The sequence below is a fragment of the Micropterus dolomieu genome, linkage group LG10, assembly GCF_021292245.1.
Source record: "Micropterus dolomieu isolate WLL.071019.BEF.003 ecotype Adirondacks linkage group LG10, ASM2129224v1, whole genome shotgun sequence".
Taxonomy (NCBI): domain Eukaryota; kingdom Metazoa; phylum Chordata; class Actinopteri; order Centrarchiformes; family Centrarchidae; genus Micropterus; species Micropterus dolomieu.
In genome coordinates, this window is record NC_060159.1 from 14756462 (window position 1) to 14774495 (window position 18034).

An 18034-nucleotide genomic window follows, 5' to 3' on the forward strand; every position below is an offset into this window, starting at 1 on the left:
GTGTATTACCAACAGTAACCTTGGAAACGGTGGTCCCAGCTCTTTTCAGGTCATTGACCAGCTCCTCCCGTGTAGTTCTGGGCTGATTTCTCACCTTTCTTATGATCATTGAGACCCCACGAGGTGAGATCTTGCATGGAGCCCCAGTCCGAGGGAGATTGACAGTCATGTTTAGCTTCTTACATTTTCTAATGATTGCTCCAACAGTGGACCTTTTTTCACCAAGCTGCTTGGCAATTTCCCCGTAGCCCTTTCCAGCCTTGTGGAGGTGTACAATTTTGTCTCTAGTGTCTTTGGACAGCTCTTTGGTCTTGGCCATGTTAGTAGTTGGATTCTTACTGATTATATGGAGTGGACAGGTGTCTTTATGCAGCTAATGACCTCAAACAGGTGCATCTAATTTAGGATAATAAATGGAGTGGAGGACATTTTGAAGGCAGACTAACAGGTCTTTGAGAGTCAGAATTCTAGCTGATAGACAGGTGTTCAAATACTTATTTGCAGCTGTATCATACAAATAAATAGTTAAAAAATCATACATTGTGATTTCTGTTTTTTTTTTTTTTAGATTATGTCTCTCACAGTGGACATGCACCTACGATGACAATTTCAGACCCCTCCATGATTTCTAAGTGGGAGAACTTGCAAAATAGCAGGGTGTTCAAATACTTATTTTCCTCACTGTATATAATAAATACCAGGGGAAGACTTACTTGTGGAGCATGATGGATCTGCCATTTCTGTGTTTGACAAACACCCCAATGAAGGACACACCAATGAAAATATCGTTGGTGTAGTTGTCCTGTGGAAGAAGAATTAATATCGTAAGGATACAGTAAAGTATTCTTATAATTATAGAAATGAGCTACTCTGTTGATGTCTGTGTGTGTATGTGTGTGAGGCTGAAATTACATATCACCCATATGTAATTTATCTACCTTAGCAGGAAAGCTCTCCTGGCCAAAGAAGTCCAGTTTCTCCACCTCCTTGATGTACAGCAGCTCTGCTTCAGCAGCCTGCATTCGACTGGAAAGAACAAACAGCACCAGACACTAGGTATCTCATTGTCTTTGAATCTTCTCTCTTTCACATGCTCACACATGTACAAAGAGCATCAAACAAAGCTGACAGTACCAGTGACTCTTGTGCTCCTCAGCGACTTTCTGGGTCCACTCCTCCAGCACCTCGTCTCCATTAGGCCAGTTCTGCAAGGAAAACAAAAAGAAGCGAACAAAACATTTAGCAGCAAATAAGAGAGGTGGAAGAGGGAAAGGGGAAAATAAAGCAAGGAGAAGCAACAGGTGATGGAGGATTAATGGCAGAGAGAGGGCAAGGTGAAGAAAAAGTGTTGATAGTCAATGAGAACCATAACCCGTTAAACCACCCTGTCACTTGCCATCTGTCTCCAACACCCTGTCAAACTGTTTGGTAGCTAAACTGTTGTCCGTGGGGTAGCAATGAACATAACACGTAAAATAATGTTTCATTTGGTATCCACTAGATCGTTATCTCAGCCCATACCGTCACTCAGAGTCCTGCTTATTCTTTCTCTGTTTTCTGCCTGTCAGTCAGGTATGCAGAGGGAGGAGGTTCACAGGTGACACAAGAATGTGTGCCTTCAGGCGACACACAGGGACACACAGCAACACACACACACACACACACACACACACATATTTGAACAGTGAAGGTTTGAGGACTCACCACTGGGAAGAGCACGTACTCTCTGAGGAAGTCCTGAGACATGAACTGAGTGAAGTCTCCAAAGTCAGCTACAAAATACAAACACACATACATGTATAATCTTTTAGGTAAAAGACAATATGAGCCCATATGTGGATCACAAGATGAGGTAAAACCTTATTAAGTTGTGAGGAAATTGGTGTGCCAAAGATGCAAACATTATAAGATAACATGTAAGAATAATAACAGTTTATTTTTCTCCATAAAATCCGCCTGTATTCCACCAGTAAATAATAAACACATGTTTGTTTCGTTCTGTTTGTTAAATTGTTAAGTAGCCAACTTTGATGCACTTTTTTAATGTAGCTAAATGCTTATTTTCCGAGCTTTTGAGTGTTATATAACATTTCTAGGAAATTTGCATTAGGGAGGCAAAAATTTCAGTATAGTTCTACTTTGGCTAATAGTCTTTGATTCAGAGTAACCAAAGGCAAGTTGTTGGCTTAATTAGCTAACAATTAACTTAACTAATTAGTTACTCCATAAACTGTTCCACTCTCATAATTTGTACACCTTACTGTTAACAAAAATAAATGTCTACAGCATCCCACCTGTATACCATCTTCATAACATGCTCAGGCCTCCAGATAGGGCATGTGAGTGCATCTTAAGTACTGTTCTGCTGTCTGTCAGACAACAGGAAGTGTAGCGCAGGATCCTCGTCTCCCAACAGATAAGGGTCTTCCTGGTGCTGCTAAGGCTAACCTTGGAACTAACGATAAGCTAACTGTCTGTTTACATTCCCCCAGAGACAAGACAGCACCCAGGAACAAGACCGAGGAGTAGGAGGCAGGTTGTGTGTGTGTGTTAACACTGATACCATAGGAACTCAAGTGGACTGGGCTCTTCTAGTGGTATGCAGCCATATTAGGTAGTGAAGTCAAGATGACCTGAGAAAGTGTGAGTTTGTGCTCACTCTCTCGTGCTGCCTGTCTCCCTCTAGTAGATTATTCACATGGGATGTTTGTTCGTGTGTGTGTGTGTGTGTGTGTGTGTGTGTGTGTGTGTGTGCGTGTGCGTGTGCGTGTGCGTGTGTGTGTGCGTGTGTGCGTGTGTGGTTGGTCTTACCTTGTACTGCTAGGCCAGCTAGTCTGATCCCCTGCTCTACTGTGCAGTGGAGACGTCCATCCAACACCTCCTTCTTCACCTGCAGGTAATACTGATACCTAGAAAGAGCATTATTCAGATGAGATGCTGTAGACTCCTATTTAAGTGCGACACTAGTGTTTTACTTTGGCAGCATTTTCAGCCACGCTAGCAGCTAGCAGTTAGCAGTTAGCAGGCTCTGGAGATGGCAATTTCAGTCTTGTGTCAGTCGGTTTGTCAGTCAGTCCACCACTCTGGTCCAAACTAATGGCTTTGGTGATTCCCTGACTTTTCATCTGGCGATTGACATTTTAATTTCTTAGTGAAATGTCTCAACAACTACTGAATGGATTTCTATGAAATTTGGTACAGCCATTCATGGTCCCATCAGAATCAATTGCAGAAACTTTGGTGAGACTCTGACTTTTCATCTAGCTCCACTATCAGGTCAAAATTGTAATTTGTCCAATACTTTGGTTTATGACCAAATACCTGCAAACCTAATGACGTTTCTATTGGGTTTGTGTTTATTGTTAATTAGCAATAGTTAGCACGCTAACAAGAAAACTAAAACAATGAAGATGGTATTATTTTTATTATATAGTTTACATACATCATTTTTTATTATCATACTTACTACACATCACTATGTTAGCACTGTCAGTGTCACAGTGAACATGTTAACACACTGACGTTAGCATTTATCTCAATGCAGTGCTGTGCCTAAATACAGGCTCACAGATCTTCTAGCATGTCTGAAGACTGTTGTTCAGACTGCATACCACAGCCTTTCTACCAGCTAAACTGCACAAAAACTCTGACTATGTGGGTGGCAGCATATGTACTCTTATTAGATTTCAGAAACTCACCCAAATTTGTTTGGTGGTTGATGTTATTTTTCCAGCTAGCCACACTGTCTCTGAACACCACTTATATACAGTCAAGTTGGAAAACATGATGGGTTTCATTTCAACACATTTATCCAAAGAAAGTAGGAAGAGCTGAGCTCACGGCGTTGCACATTAGCAACCGGAGGATTGCAAACATCCACTGAGACGCAACATAGAGACATCCTCTTCTGGTTCTGGTTTGTGCAACAGAAAGTATGTGTCAAGACAGTATTGGCAAAAGCATTAGCTGGTCAAAACAATGCCAGAGAAGCCTGTTGCAGAATCCAAGTGAGGAATGAGTGAATAACCTCTATTTGAAATACCAGTGACTCATTTCTGACTTGTGAGGAATGCCAAATCTAAACCAGCGGGGATTAAACAAAATTAATTTAATGATCTGTACATTTTCAGCTGATGGAAATCATGTTACATGGAGCTGAGTTAAATCTTAAACACAAGCTGCACAAAAGAAGACATTTATTATTGCTGTGTGAATGTGAGGCAAACAGGGGACTGTGGTTTTGGGCAGTGGTAGCTCTGCCAAGTGTAAGCTGATACGATGACACTGTTGAGATTGTTGAGCCCACTTGCAGCCTTCACATAACGTGGTAAAAGTCCCAAAACCAAGAGGCTGAAATACACTGAGCTCCTTAAGTTTCTGAACTGCTTTTGTCCGCTTTTAGCTGTGGTCCAACTGGATGTTTGTCTTTTGAAGAATGGAGTGGCCACACAGGAGGAAAGACAGAACTGTCAGGGTGACCGGGCTCAGCTGCATAAAAACTCGTACACTGTTTCCTGTTTGTTGTCATGGTGACCACAGGCCAGAGTCTTTCCAATGTGGGCTGTGAAACACCTTTTCTGACGTCCGAGCACACACACACACACACACACACACAGTCAGAAAGAGCTCTGAGTTGAAGCGTACATCAGAAAGTCCATGCCAGAGTACACAAAACGTAGAAACCACTGAGCTATACATGCTTAGTCATTCACCCAGCCTTCCGCTCTCTCACACTCAAACACACACATAATTGGTGGTTGATTCCCCAATTTCTAAATGTCCTTTCCTCCTTGTTCATTCATTAGCTCCCTCTGTACTCTGAATATACACTCACAGTTTCAGAGTTTCATGCCTTCCTTTACCTCCCCACATACTTCATGCTCATATTCTTCTTCACACCCCTCCCCTCCTCTCCTCCACTTCTTCTTTTCTTTTTTGAGCTCCACTCAGCATACTCCCGGGCCTATAATCTGACCCTGCCCTCCTCCCTCACCCTGTCATTACACCCGTTGGCTAAGCTGCCATTCCGTTCCCGTGGCAACCCTCTAATTAGCCATCCCCAACCGCCGCGGCTGCAGCAGGGGGAGGGGAGGAGCTTGATGCGGTCTGGGGGGGGGGGCCCTTCAAATGATTGTGGACTTTGTTTTTACAAACCCTCCATGTTTTCCCAGCGCTCTCCATATGGGGTCTGGGGAAATGTTGAGGTTGACAGTGGTTGAATCTCATTCTGAGGTTCAATGGTAACAACATGATGGTGTTTATACACATGCGAGGCCAGCGGTGGAGAGGCGGACAGTAAACTGTTGAAATAACTATAACAAGTGAAAGCATGAGAGTGACAAAACAGCCACAAAGCATCTTATAGAACAGTGGTTCCCAACCATTTAGGTATTTCACCCTTAAAACTAACCTTTGTCTGCTTGTGAACCCTGTTCAGAAGTGGCATATGTTTACAGGTTGTGGCCAGTTCAACAAAAGGCCGATTGAAAAAAAGGGATCATTTTATTTGAATCATTTAGGCCAGAGGAGGTAAAATATCCAGTAATTCACAAGAAAAAACACAAAATTTTGAACAATAAACCCAATGAGCACATATATCTGTACAGTAGCAAAACTAGGACTAGGTAATATGACCTAAAATCTATATGAAGACAAAGGACAGGATAAAGTACTTAAGTATCATAGTTCCTTACAAACTAAGTTGCTAAGATGAACTACGAGGTGTTGATTGATATTCTGAAAGGTTTCATCAAGTCTTGAAGAGCACTCCCCTTTATCATAAATATGTTATGATAAAGGGTGATAAATATAATATGTTCATGCAGGTAATCACCTGGTTTAGATATTCATTCATGTTTATTGAAAAACTTGAACATACTGTATATATTAAGTAAAGCATTGTTCCAGCTCTTGTTTCTGTCATTTTTGCCATTTATCTGAAGATACAAAGCACATCATATAGCAAAATGACATTTCTGCAAGCTGTGGGATTTTTCAACGTTACTATTAAGCGGCCAATGCTCCGGTTTACTGGCAAGATAAATGATGAAATGAAACTAAAACATTTTTGTCTATGTTTTTCCTTGCTTATTTCGGCTTACTTCTTACTCACTTTGTTCTTGATAATTACAGTATAACCACTTAAGAATACAGAGCTGATGGCTGAACTGTCAGTTTGTAGACATTTAAACACAAGATGTGTAAATGGGTTTTCCTTAGGTCATTAGGAGATTCATAATGTTGGTTTAAAATGGTTTATTGTTTATTGTCCATTAGTGCACATTTAAGTCAGTTCAATTAATTAAGTTCAATAATGGAAATTACATTTAAAAAATACACAACTTTTCAGGAACAGTGTCCCCACCACTACGGATGATCTACAGAACACAATGTGAATGTCAGACATATTGCTATAAGTAATTTTTCAGTGCTGTCAGTACAACAAATAAAATTCCATTTGCCTTTATTGTACTGGGATGGGAGCAAAAATCCCAGACGCACATCTCAAAAAACCTGGGCGAATAAAAACAAAAACCATCTGCATGGCCAGATACAAACAGACGTAAGTGAGAAAACACGTTTATGTTATTTGGGAGAACATGTCATTTAAATGGAGAGTCTTTAAAAGGGTAAATAAAATCATAGAAAGAATATTACATGAAGAAATACACAAAAAACACGTTTTTTCACATCTTACAGTGTAATCATGTTCAGGCCACATGAACTACTACTCATAAGCCTACACATACGTGTCCACAAAGACGTCATTATGGTGGCACACACCTGGCGCGTATGTCAGAATGACATCACTGTGCGGTAATAACAGGTGAATATACATACACAGACATGAGGTAGGGCTTTCCTTACTAAGAGTTACTTGTGACTTCCACCATGACAGAGTGCTCTGCTGGCACTCCAGGCAGCCGCACAGGCACAAAGAGCCCTTTATATGCCCACGCATGTTCAAGCCCTGCTGAAGACATGCTGCCAGATGTCCAAGAGGCCCGGACAACAAGCCTGCGAGCATATGTGCATGCATGCATGAATGTGTGTACATATGCCTCCACCTCTGTAGTGGTATGACCCTGACCACCCCCTCAACCCTGGACGGGTCCAGACTGCTTGTGTGGGAGGCAGGAGGATTTCACTTTGAAATGTGTTGAATCAGCAAGGGGCACAACAGAGTACAGCTGTATGTGTGTCTGTGTGTGTGTGTATGTATGTGTATGTGTGTTAGTGATAACTAGCTGAACAAAGCTAGGATTTCAAGGCTCTTGGTGCTGTTAGCCTTGGGGGCTGCTGAGGCCAGCTGGCCTTGCTCCGGTCAACAGCTCTCTGTTTGAGATCCTCACTTTCTCTCTCTGGGCCATTTTGCCCCTCCCCCCGTCATATCAGCGAGAACAGAAGGCGTCAACCACACACACCTTCTGCAAGATGTGTGTGTGTAGTAAAATGGGTAAAAATACAAAGATTTTCAGAAAGGAAACAGAAAGAGGTGGTCCAGGATATCTAGTTACAAGTGAGTGAAATACAAGAGGTAGTATGGGATTAGTACAAAAAGCAGTTAAGGGGTCAAACACAGTGCAACAAATAATGGACACATACCCACGCACACCACCTACCCACACACACACACACACACACACACACACACAGAGTAGTCATTCCTTCTCTAAACAAATAAAACTAGGTAGTCCCACGCACCAAAATATTATTAGTATTACGCTGATTTATGTGTTTACATGGGCGGCCTGAGGGACCATTCTGGCTGAAAATGCACAAAGTCAAGGGTTGTCCTCCAGTGTTCCAACTACAAACCTAATCTTTTGCTACTTTGGTTTATCCTTGTGGCCATCTTGGTGTGAATATTGCTACAAACCCAAGCTGTGAGGTGCTGTCTTTTATTAGCTTCACCACTGTAGAGCATGTACAAATCTATCTGCAGAAAAACAAAAACACTTGGTAAGGAGGATGCCACGGCAATCACAGAAAGTTTGTTTGTATTTTAGAGAATCTCTGGGGAAACAAGAAACAAGGGCAGAAACAGAGCAAAGTATCGTGACAGCAAAAATATCTTTTACATAAATTTTCACACAATAGGATTGAGACATGTGATGCAATACATGATTTAAAACTCTAACGTGTTTTAAGTTTTCACAATTACTTTATCTGACTATATATGGAGATCTCTACTTAGTGTATCTCACAGCAATAACTGCAACTATGAGCACAATTACATTAACACAACAGAGAGCGGTGTTTACGTGGGCCCCAACTTTCTTACATTACTGCCTTAATTGCTTGATAACTGGATTAATGGTGTGAATATGTAGCCAGTGTGCGTGCTCACACACACAGACACACACAAACATACTTTAGCCTCATGCTCTGGGTAATTTTCACAGCTGCATGGAGGGAGGAAGCGAGGGAAGGAGAAACAGATGAATGGATGGACTGGAAGAGAGGGAGATCTCGTATCAGGTTACACATCAGTCAAACTCTGAACTTCAAAAGACCTGACCACATTATAAAACTCACATTACTTTGTCAGTAAATCTCATTTACTCCGAGGAGCCAGTCAACACTCTGTAGACTCTCTGTTTCTGGTTTGTGTCAACATGTTACAATGAATTTGTTTATAAAACCTTGTAATCTGTAATTCTTTTCTGACAAGCTAATTCCTGTTAAAATGAACAGAACATACATTTTAAACCAATGACCTACATCTCAGTTGGTAACAAATTTAATTACATATGTTTTAAGGTCAGAAAGTGGGATGTGACATTTTTATTCAAAAAGTAACTGTCCTCCAAAAAGGGTTTTGTGACAGTAAATCAGAGCACCAATGGCCCAAAAACCAAATCCACTCACTCCTACTCTGTTTTTACAACATATGCACAAACGTACTTTTCTATGTGGACGCATATATATATGTGTACGTTCCAGCAAAAACACATGTGGGCAGCGAGCTAAACCCACATAAACAACTAGGTACAAGTCTTGCTGCTAAACTTCTATTTTCTCTGTCCCCACTTGTCTTACTCTTTGTCATTCTTTGTCCTTTTTGTCATTCTTCCCTCCCCCCACCTTTTTCAGACCAGGTGTGAAGAAAAAAACAAAAATCTGCATCTCTGGATCTCACCCAAATCAACAAAGTCAATAAATGATCTACATTTCCACAAGAGGGCTGCCAGTTCTAACTGTTATCATGTCCTCAAAGGAAAGTAATGACACTATAAGAGCAAAGCATGCTTTTAAATACTTGGTAAACCCTTGATTAGGGCTAGGTAGTAAAAGGAAAAAAAGTGTTTTGAACTTCATCAAAAAAGTTCATACAAGAAAAAAAAAAAAAAAAGGGAGGGGGCTTTTAGAAAAGCTTGCCTCGGGGAGCATGTATGTTCTTACAATGTGGTGTATTGTGACTAACTCTTCTGACAGGGCTGCAGCTGGCTTCTGAGAGGATTCTTGGGGGAGTGTGTGAGGTGTGTGAGGTGAGAGAGTGTGAGTATGTGTGCGTGTGTTTTGTAAACCAGACATCCCCCACCCCCTTTACCCCCAGCACTTCTGCTGAGAGGAATGTGTGGTCCGCCTCCTACGCTGGACGGCTGTGCCAACATTCCTGACTAACAGAAAAGGAGAAAGAGGGAGAGAAAAAAAAGGAGGACTAGGGGCCAAGAGAAAGAGATTAAAAATGTGGGACTAGAGTGATGTGGGGATCTGCTCATGATAAAAAAAATAAAGGAGTAGTGGTGACACTATGTACAGGAATTGTAAGAGAAAGAGATGCGGCTTGAGTAAAAAAGGCGACCATTGTTCCCTAAATTGCCCCTAAGGCCCCATCATAACCCCGTCAACCACATAACCCCCGTACACGCACACACACACACACACATACACACACAAAAGCCTGCAGGGGTTTCCTGGAATACCATCCATTTACCAGAGCAGATCCTGGCTTCTGTATAATGAACCTGACACACACACTATGGTCTCGTTCCATCACACACACATTGATTGTGTATCAGGCCAGTCACTGATACGATACGATAATGATTTCAATATTTTCAAGTCCTGGTCCACAAACATACTGAGGAAATTCAACAGTATTAATGATTCACACATACTCACACCTTCAAATTAACTCTAGCGTCAAAACGTCAAGGTGTGACCAGCAATCGACCTTTCCCACATCCAGCGAAAGCAGAAGCCGCAAATTCACCAGCTCAGTGCGAGGCAGACCTGCGGAGTACATGTCTGTGTGTGTGAGTGTGAGAAGGAATGTGAGATGTCGGACTGTCCACACTGACCCCTGGATGCCCTTTTCACAGCTAGCTAACGCACTAATTCCCACCGTCTCTCACACGCACATACTTACAAACACACATCCTGTGGTACTAAATGACATCAACCTCGTGGATGTCAATCTCATCCATGCTAGTTAGCTAATTTGGGTGATGACAGCCCCGCACTTGAATCTGCCGGCTTAGTCAAGACACACATGTGGAGATGCATTCTAATGCCAGGCATGAACTGACGTACTTTGGAGCTGTCCACTTGTGATCGGACCACCCAAAGTGCGTGTTAATGCCTGGTCTAAACAGCCTCTCTGATCAGCAGACTGCAGACACAGCCATCAGTGGGCACATCTCTGAACAAATCAGAAATGTGGGCAGCAATTCAGACATGCACACATTTTAGGTTGCGTTTATACCTCTATGTTCAATGATAATATGCATGTGTTGTTTGAAAATGTCCACCTCCATGGACACTTTAGACCAATTCTGTTGTATTTCTACTAAAACACATTGTGAAATGAACAAACTGTTCCCTTTCCACGCTGGCTACATGGAACATGAAAGGGTATATTTACACTATTCAACATTACACACATGAAAGTAAAATAATAAGCAAGGCAGAGAGCCGCCACATTGTCAACAGACCAATTTACTAATGTTACGAGTTCAAGTTTATAGAGGAGCACAGATGATGTAGACTGTTTCTGATGTTCAGTAAGTCACATGGAAGAAGAGGCAATGTTTTGCTGACTGTTTACATCAAAGAAAATTAGGACGCAGTGCCCTTGTTGTTGCGGTGAATATAAGTGTATAGAAATTGTAAGTGTATACGTGTATATAAATTAACAGCATGGAGCATAACTGGTATGTGAGTGTCTGACAGTTGGACATATGGTGGTGTTTGGAGATTGTTTACCTGGTGGCTTCTTGCTCCAGCCGGGAAACACTGGGCACGTAGAACATAACTCCGAAGAAGAGCAGTGGCTCATTGCCAAACTTGTCCAGCTGCTTCTTGAGGGGTTTCTCCAGCTCCACCCAGCGATGGGCCGGGGCTTGGTTCTTTCCTTGGAACCACAGCCCGAAGTAATGGGTCTGGATCCAGGAAAGAGACGAAGGGAGGGTCAGTGTGGCGCACAAGGTCGAGGAAGGGAGATGAAGGCAAAGGAAACTGGATACGAAGGAAAGGAAAGGAAATGAGAGTGGAGGTGGGATAAGGTAGAAGCCAATTAAGGTATGTAAGCTGGATAGAGAGAAACAAAGAGCCGGAAGAAATGACTTTAGAGAGACCAGAGGGAGATTGAGGAAATGGCGGTATTGGGATGGGAAATAGGGGTTTGTAGGGATGGAGAGGACTGGGTTAAGTAGGGGAAATAGGAAATTAGTTGAGAAATACATTGAGACAACAGAGCACAGCAGAGAGGAGATTAATAAGCAGCTGAAATACAACAAGCACATATCTCTCTTTCAAATCTGATCAAACCTTTGACGTCAGCAGCATAACTCTATTAAAAATAAATAGGAGACCAGACCCATTGGCAGTAAGATTTCCCTGGGAGAAAAGAAATAGGCAATGATCCTATCTCACCAAATCAAAATGAAAACTAACTCTATTGCCCATTGTTTTATCTGGAGATTCATACTATTTGAGAAAGGAACACAATTTAGCTGTGTCAACAGCAAAACAACATTCATCAATACAGGCCTTCTAATTTCATATGATCAACCAATTTAAATGTGTAAACTTCTCTGTAACAGTTTATTTGAAACATGCTGTTTTGTGCGTGCGTGCGTGTGTGTGTGTCATTGGTGTCACAAAGAGGTAAGCACACCTGTTTTGTCCGTGTAGTTTAACTCTACTGTAATGAAAAGTCGTAAAGCTCCAAGCTGCAGCTGCAAGGGCACGCGCGCACACTTCTTCCACACATGAAAATAGGCACACACTCAAGGCCTCAGGTACAGGAAATAAAGAAAAGAAATTTAGATGGACACATACAAACTTTGTCCTGAAATAGCATGCGGGCATCCATGCAGGCAGACAGCCGTTTAAGCAGAGGCGTCACACCACCTTATTTATAACATCGCTGACACTTGGTAAATACCACAACACTATGTGAGTACGCACAAGTACACCGCCCCCTTTCTCTCTCTCTCTCTCTCTCACTGTCAGCAGCTCCAGCGGGCGCAGACACACAGTCATCAAACTCAATCAGTCATCAACTAGACACATTCTTTCTCTGATCTGTGAGCAAGCTGCCCCTGTCAAACTCAAAAACAACTCCAAACAACACACATCCCGTTGTGCAAAGCAACATACATCTAGTTTGCGATGAGTCCACCTGTGTGAGTAAAGAGCAAGGCGGCGGTTAAATCTTGATGAAGGAAATTAGGGAAGAGAAGACAAGGGAGGAGCGAAAACAGAGAGAAAAGGAGGGGTGAAGTGGGATGGGGAGGGAATAGCAGTATCTCTATCTTCTGCAGTGAAAAGAGGGCAGAGGTAGCCACGCTTCATTAGAGACAGACAAGGACCCCGCAGGAGAGAGACAGCAGAGGGCAGGCAGACACTCACAGGGTGTGGGGAGAGACGCGTGGCGATCACACACGCAATCTGACAGTGCATTCATAAATGTGTGAAAGTGTTTTACTTATTATGTTCTGCGTTTGCTTGATATGGGTAATCACCAAGCGGTGGGTGAATATGACAATATGTACCGTGGGATGATATGAATGTGTCTGTTGTCAGACATTATGCCATGCAGTTCACACCATGGTAGCTCTCCCAGCGGGTTAGGGTTACGGCACTGTCTGCAATCTTTTTATCCATTATCAATTCCTCTGTTGATTCTTCTGGAAATTTACTATATCACAAAAATCCAATCTCATGAGATAAATGTACAAACGCAGTGATTTTTTTCCATTTTACCAACCCTTACCAATACAAATTTTGTTGAAACTGACTATCGAAGATATTTTATATCGACATTCAATATCTTTACAGTTTGTATGCCCTCAAATTACAATAATTCAATGTGTCCCTTCGTTTCCTGGTACAGTGAAACAGCGCAATACTAAAACTCATCATTAAAACCTTGATACATTGATCTGCAACATTGGCAGTTCTTTATCTTGCCTTTATGCGATTAAAGAATTGATCCAGAGACATCCATGAACATTTAAATAAAGCTTCAATAACATGAAAAAAAAAGTACAGTTTGCTTTTAACATAGATCAAGGACAAAAAAAAAATCCTATAAGTCGACATATGACATGAGCATGTACAAGGGTCACATAATAAAAGACTTCTCCGCACCTCCCGTAGCTCCAGCCTTTGGGCCACTGCCTCCAGACATTCTTGTCCCGTACTCTCCACTGACAGAGTGCATTCAATCACATTGCTGTCCAGCAGGCGAATTCGTGTCACAAAGTAGTTCTTGCTCAGGACGTTGTAGCGCCGCGTGCGCCGCAGCTTCAGCCGGAAGGGCATGGCTGGCTGTAGGTCACAACTGAGTCAAAGGTCAAAAGTCACTTTGGACCACGCAAGCGGCGCGAGGGGTGGGCGGGCTCTATGACCTGGCCGCTGCCCTCCTCACTCTCGCACGGCGCCAGCCACACCACCGGGTGGAAAGATGCACCCTGGCAAGGCGCTGGCCCATTCCCAAAGATGTCCGGTGAGGAGGAGGAGGAGGACAATGAGGAAGAGGAAGAGCATGAACGGGTGCTGTAGGGAGAGGTGAAAAAGAGGCAGATTAGTCAATAACAAGGAACTCTTAAAAATATCTAGAGATAGTTTAGTGGATTCTGTCACAATTGATGCAAAAACTACATGGTGCTCTAATCAGTAAACATTCTTCTTATCAAACTCTCCCACACCATATGCTCCCAGATTATCGTCCTGCCTACCTCCCGTACACAAGCAGACAAAAGCAACAAAAAATAGACGAGGTTGTCAGAATCACCAGCGATAACTGCAGCGGTGGTGGTGTCACTACGATGTTAGCAGAGGCAGGAATCGTCGGTAGCAGACAGCTTTATCCTATAGTTATGGCAGCTGTGCACTCTCCAGCCCGGCATCGAGATGTAAGGCTATGGATGAATGGACATCAAACAGCCGAGCGCAGACATCCCTCTCAACCCGGCAGCTGGCTTTGAGGAACTAATGGAGCTTCTAAGTCTCATATCTGCCTGTGTGGGAGGCCTTTCCTTTCCTTTTTATCTCCCCTCTCCCTGCCCGACAGCAGCACAGTGCCAGACATTGTAGCGTACAGTGTAGTAGCGTAATCACACACACATGCGGCAGGGGCACATGTGCTTCTCCATACACACACTTTTTTGTCAGCTACTGCCACAAAACCGAAAACGTGAACCCATGTCAATAAGAAACTCATAAAAATACTAATTAAGTGCAATATTATGAGGAAGACTGGCAGGTCTTTGGGGAACGCTTTGAACACATCTCAGGGTTAGTCATCAGTTCCTAGCTTTCATGTGTTGATGTGGGGAGGAACAGCTTTGAAGTAGGGCACGACACACACAAACATAAGTATACTTAGTATATATAGTCACACCTGTAGTATACTGTATAATCTCGCACAACACTGAGAGGCACACCTAAAAAACTTTTCACCCAAGTTAAAACTAAACCTGACAAATTAAACTAGATAAATTCAGTCGGGCTACTTAAAACTCAGCTTTAACTTTTGAAGATGTCAGTGATTTAGCCACCAAGGGATTTCTTTTAGAATAATGATGGTGTTGTCAACGGGAATTAGCTGAAATAGCTGAAAGCAGTGTGATTTCAAGGGTGGTGGCAACTTTGTAGCCTTGTTAGACAGGAACCAGAACACAAAACCAAAAAGAAAAGGCTCCACACCTAAGCAGGGAATGGACAACCTCTCCCTCCATAGAGAAACACGGGCAACACTGGCAAACCCATTATAAAAAACTTCATGAAAATGCATTAAGTAGGAGAAAACACACAAACAGAAGAGTGAAAAAACCAAAATATGGCACAACAATGCTCCAGTGATCAAGAGAGGGGGGGAAGGGGGGAGGAGGAGTAAGGATGGAGTGGATGTGTTGCTTCTTGTCCTGGGCTCTGCCAATGTGCTCTTGATAGTCAGCTTGGATCCGGGCCCAGATTCCTCTCTACCCTGACTGGAAAAACAGAGCACACCTGACACAAGTATGCACCACAAGGAACGAAAGTGTGTGTCTGTGTGTCCATGCGAGTGTGTGTGTGTGTGTGTGTGTGTGTGTGTGTGTGTGTGTGACAAGGCTGGATGAGCGGGAGAGAAAGACAAAGGGGAGGGAGGACTTGAATGAAAGAGGGCAAGAAGCTCCAAACTGCTGACTTACAGCCGTGTTGTTTGGTACGAAACACTTGCTTCACGCTCGTCTTTTGTAACAGCCGTGCCCCTTTGGGAGGCGCAACACATTCCATACTCCTGAATCCATCCGAGACAGCTCACTGTAATGTGGCATCATGTTATTCATGTGTTTTGTTTATTGGACACACACACACACACACACACACACACACGGAGTGAGAAAGCCACAGCAAGTGAATAACTGAGCTACAATGGGTGAGTAGATCAGCTTTTGCTTTGGGGTATGTGGCCACCGTGACCCCAGCCATCACATGACCAGAACCACAGCCCCTCTGACCCTCCCCTCTGGCTCGGGCTTAGGGGAAGTGACATCACAGGTTGACGGTAAACCTCCCCGAAAATGCCTCAAGAAGTGTTCCCAATCACACAGAGATCACTTTCAACAACAGACAGAGATAAACACACACATATAAAGACACATACTTTCACTGTGTAGTGTACAAACATAGACATGCATGAACAGGGAACACCACAAACATACACACACACACACACACACACACACACACAGGATCACTCACACACACACACCCACCAGGTTCTTCAGAGGTTAGCCAAAGGACCAGACAGCAGTTAGCGCAACTCTAAACTAGTAATCAGTGGCATGGTTGGGAGTGTGTGGTTGAGTAAAGCCAGAAAGACAATAGCTTGGGACCGAACCCACTCCTCGACACAAAGAACGCTGCTCCAACGCCGCTACAGCGCTGCAGTAACATTCTCTCCCGACCGTCGTGTTTATTTCCAGCGTGCAAAAACAGCATATACGTTTATGAATTTGCACATTATAATTTTGTGGCATGGAGAAAACGAGAGGGAAAACTGAGGGAAGAGGGTTATTTTTCTTTTTCAGGGTAGCAAGCTTTGACTAAATATATATGAAGACCTTCCCATCTTTTGTTGTGCTTTTTCTTCATCCCCCTAGGCTGGTTTGGCGAGGGGCAAAAAGGTAAATAAATTCTTATTTCCAGTGTGTGCTTAAACCACATTACCACAAGTACATCATTAATCCGCACTGTTTGTAGATGCATTGTGACTATATGAAATTAGAAAAGATAAGTCTGATCTCACAGACCTGCAAACATTTAACTGAACACTACATTGATAAAGTCGTGTATGTGCTCCCATATGCAGTTAGACAGGCAAACAGTGCTGTGTGCTCCGTCAGCTTGGTGTCAGATTCAGTTTTTATCACGCATATTTGAGCTTGTGCGTCACAAAATGTCAATGTGACAAATTTAGACAAAGACGGGTGATTGATTCCCAGCATCTGGAAATATGCGTAGCTGGTGATCTGAAAAGTCACTCATCAGGGAAAGTAGTTTCTAACATGCTGACTGACCATTCATGGCCACAAAAAGAAAAATATACGCTTGAAAATGCAGGCCAGGCCGGTCAAGCTTTGGATTTCTGCAAATGCCATATTGCTGTGCATGATTTTGCAGTAAGACCAATTTAGTGTTTAAAGAGTTTGAGTGGTGATCTTTAGGGCTGAAACAATCATCGATTAAATCAATTACTAAAATGCATCAACGCAAATTCTTTGCATCGAGGCTTCGTCGCACATCGTACTTACGCTGTGAACACAACGTGATTATGATGGCGCTGTTTTCAAAGTGGAGGAAGAGAGAGAAAACAGTAAGGGACAAAGAAGAAAGTGTCCAAAGTATGGGATTATTTCAAGCTAAAGAAAACAACAACTATGTAATGTCACAGTCCGTCCATTGTAAAACAAAACTTATGTCGCCTCGGCAACAGCACGACGGCACCTGATCAGAAAGCACCTGGTGTTCTGCCAGTGACCACAGTTAACTGGTGGTGCCGCTGTTGCCAAGCAAAAGTACTTCTTAAAAGATCGTTGACTCGTTAAATAATCTACAGACGCTTGAAGTACTAAAATCATCATGAGCTGTAGCCCTAGTGATCTTTTCTTTTAGACTTTTCGAAAACCCCAAAATACAAGAGCAAACGTGTAAGGGATGGATTAAATTGTGTTCATCTGCTCCAATGTAAGCTGCAGTAGCATGTCCAGCTATCTAGCTTACTACCAACAGTAGAACCCAGCGTTACTTGCTAGGAGCAAGAATCCAAATAGTATTTCACTAACGAACTGGGTTAACAAAATTAGTATGTTAGCTTACTTTAAAAAAATGTGCACGGCTACCACATCCACTGTGTAGTATTTCCCCACTGTGTGGAAGCCAGTTTGGCTAACTTTATTAGATCTGTCCTGCTCTTTACTGGGAAGTTAACACTCCAGCAAGTCGTTACACAAGATACAATTTGCAAAAACGTTTATTCCTCATTGTACAAAACTCATTCTCTTGTAAGATTAAGAGTAAAAAGTAAAAACACTGT

General features: G+C 42.7%; 1 protein-coding gene across 6 annotated transcripts in view; it reads right to left on the reverse strand.

The window, feature by feature from the left end:
- Window positions 1-18034, reverse strand: part of LOC123977436 (tyrosine-protein phosphatase non-receptor type 14-like) — a 44767-nt gene that overhangs the window by 18073 nt on the left and 8660 nt on the right. For 4 of the 6 annotated variants that reach the window (XR_006826672.1, XR_006826671.1, XM_046060092.1 and 1 more), the window contains exons 2-8: window positions 13603-14010; window positions 11212-11387; window positions 2812-2909; window positions 1705-1772; window positions 1135-1205; window positions 939-1026; window positions 714-802 (exon numbers count right to left, since the gene is read on the reverse strand). Coding sequence is in view for 4 of the 6 variants with exons in the window: in XM_046060092.1 (XP_045916048.1) it covers window positions 714-802; window positions 939-1026; window positions 1135-1205; window positions 1705-1772; window positions 2812-2909; window positions 11212-11387; window positions 13603-13776 (764 nt within the window). In the remaining 2 variants the exon portion in view is untranslated. Of the gene's footprint in view, window positions 1-713; window positions 803-938; window positions 1027-1134; window positions 1206-1704; window positions 1773-2811; window positions 2910-11211; window positions 11388-13602; window positions 14011-14192; window positions 14434-18034 lie in introns of those variants that run through there. The other 2 variants (XM_046060093.1, XM_046060094.1) reach the window with 2 other exon arrangements.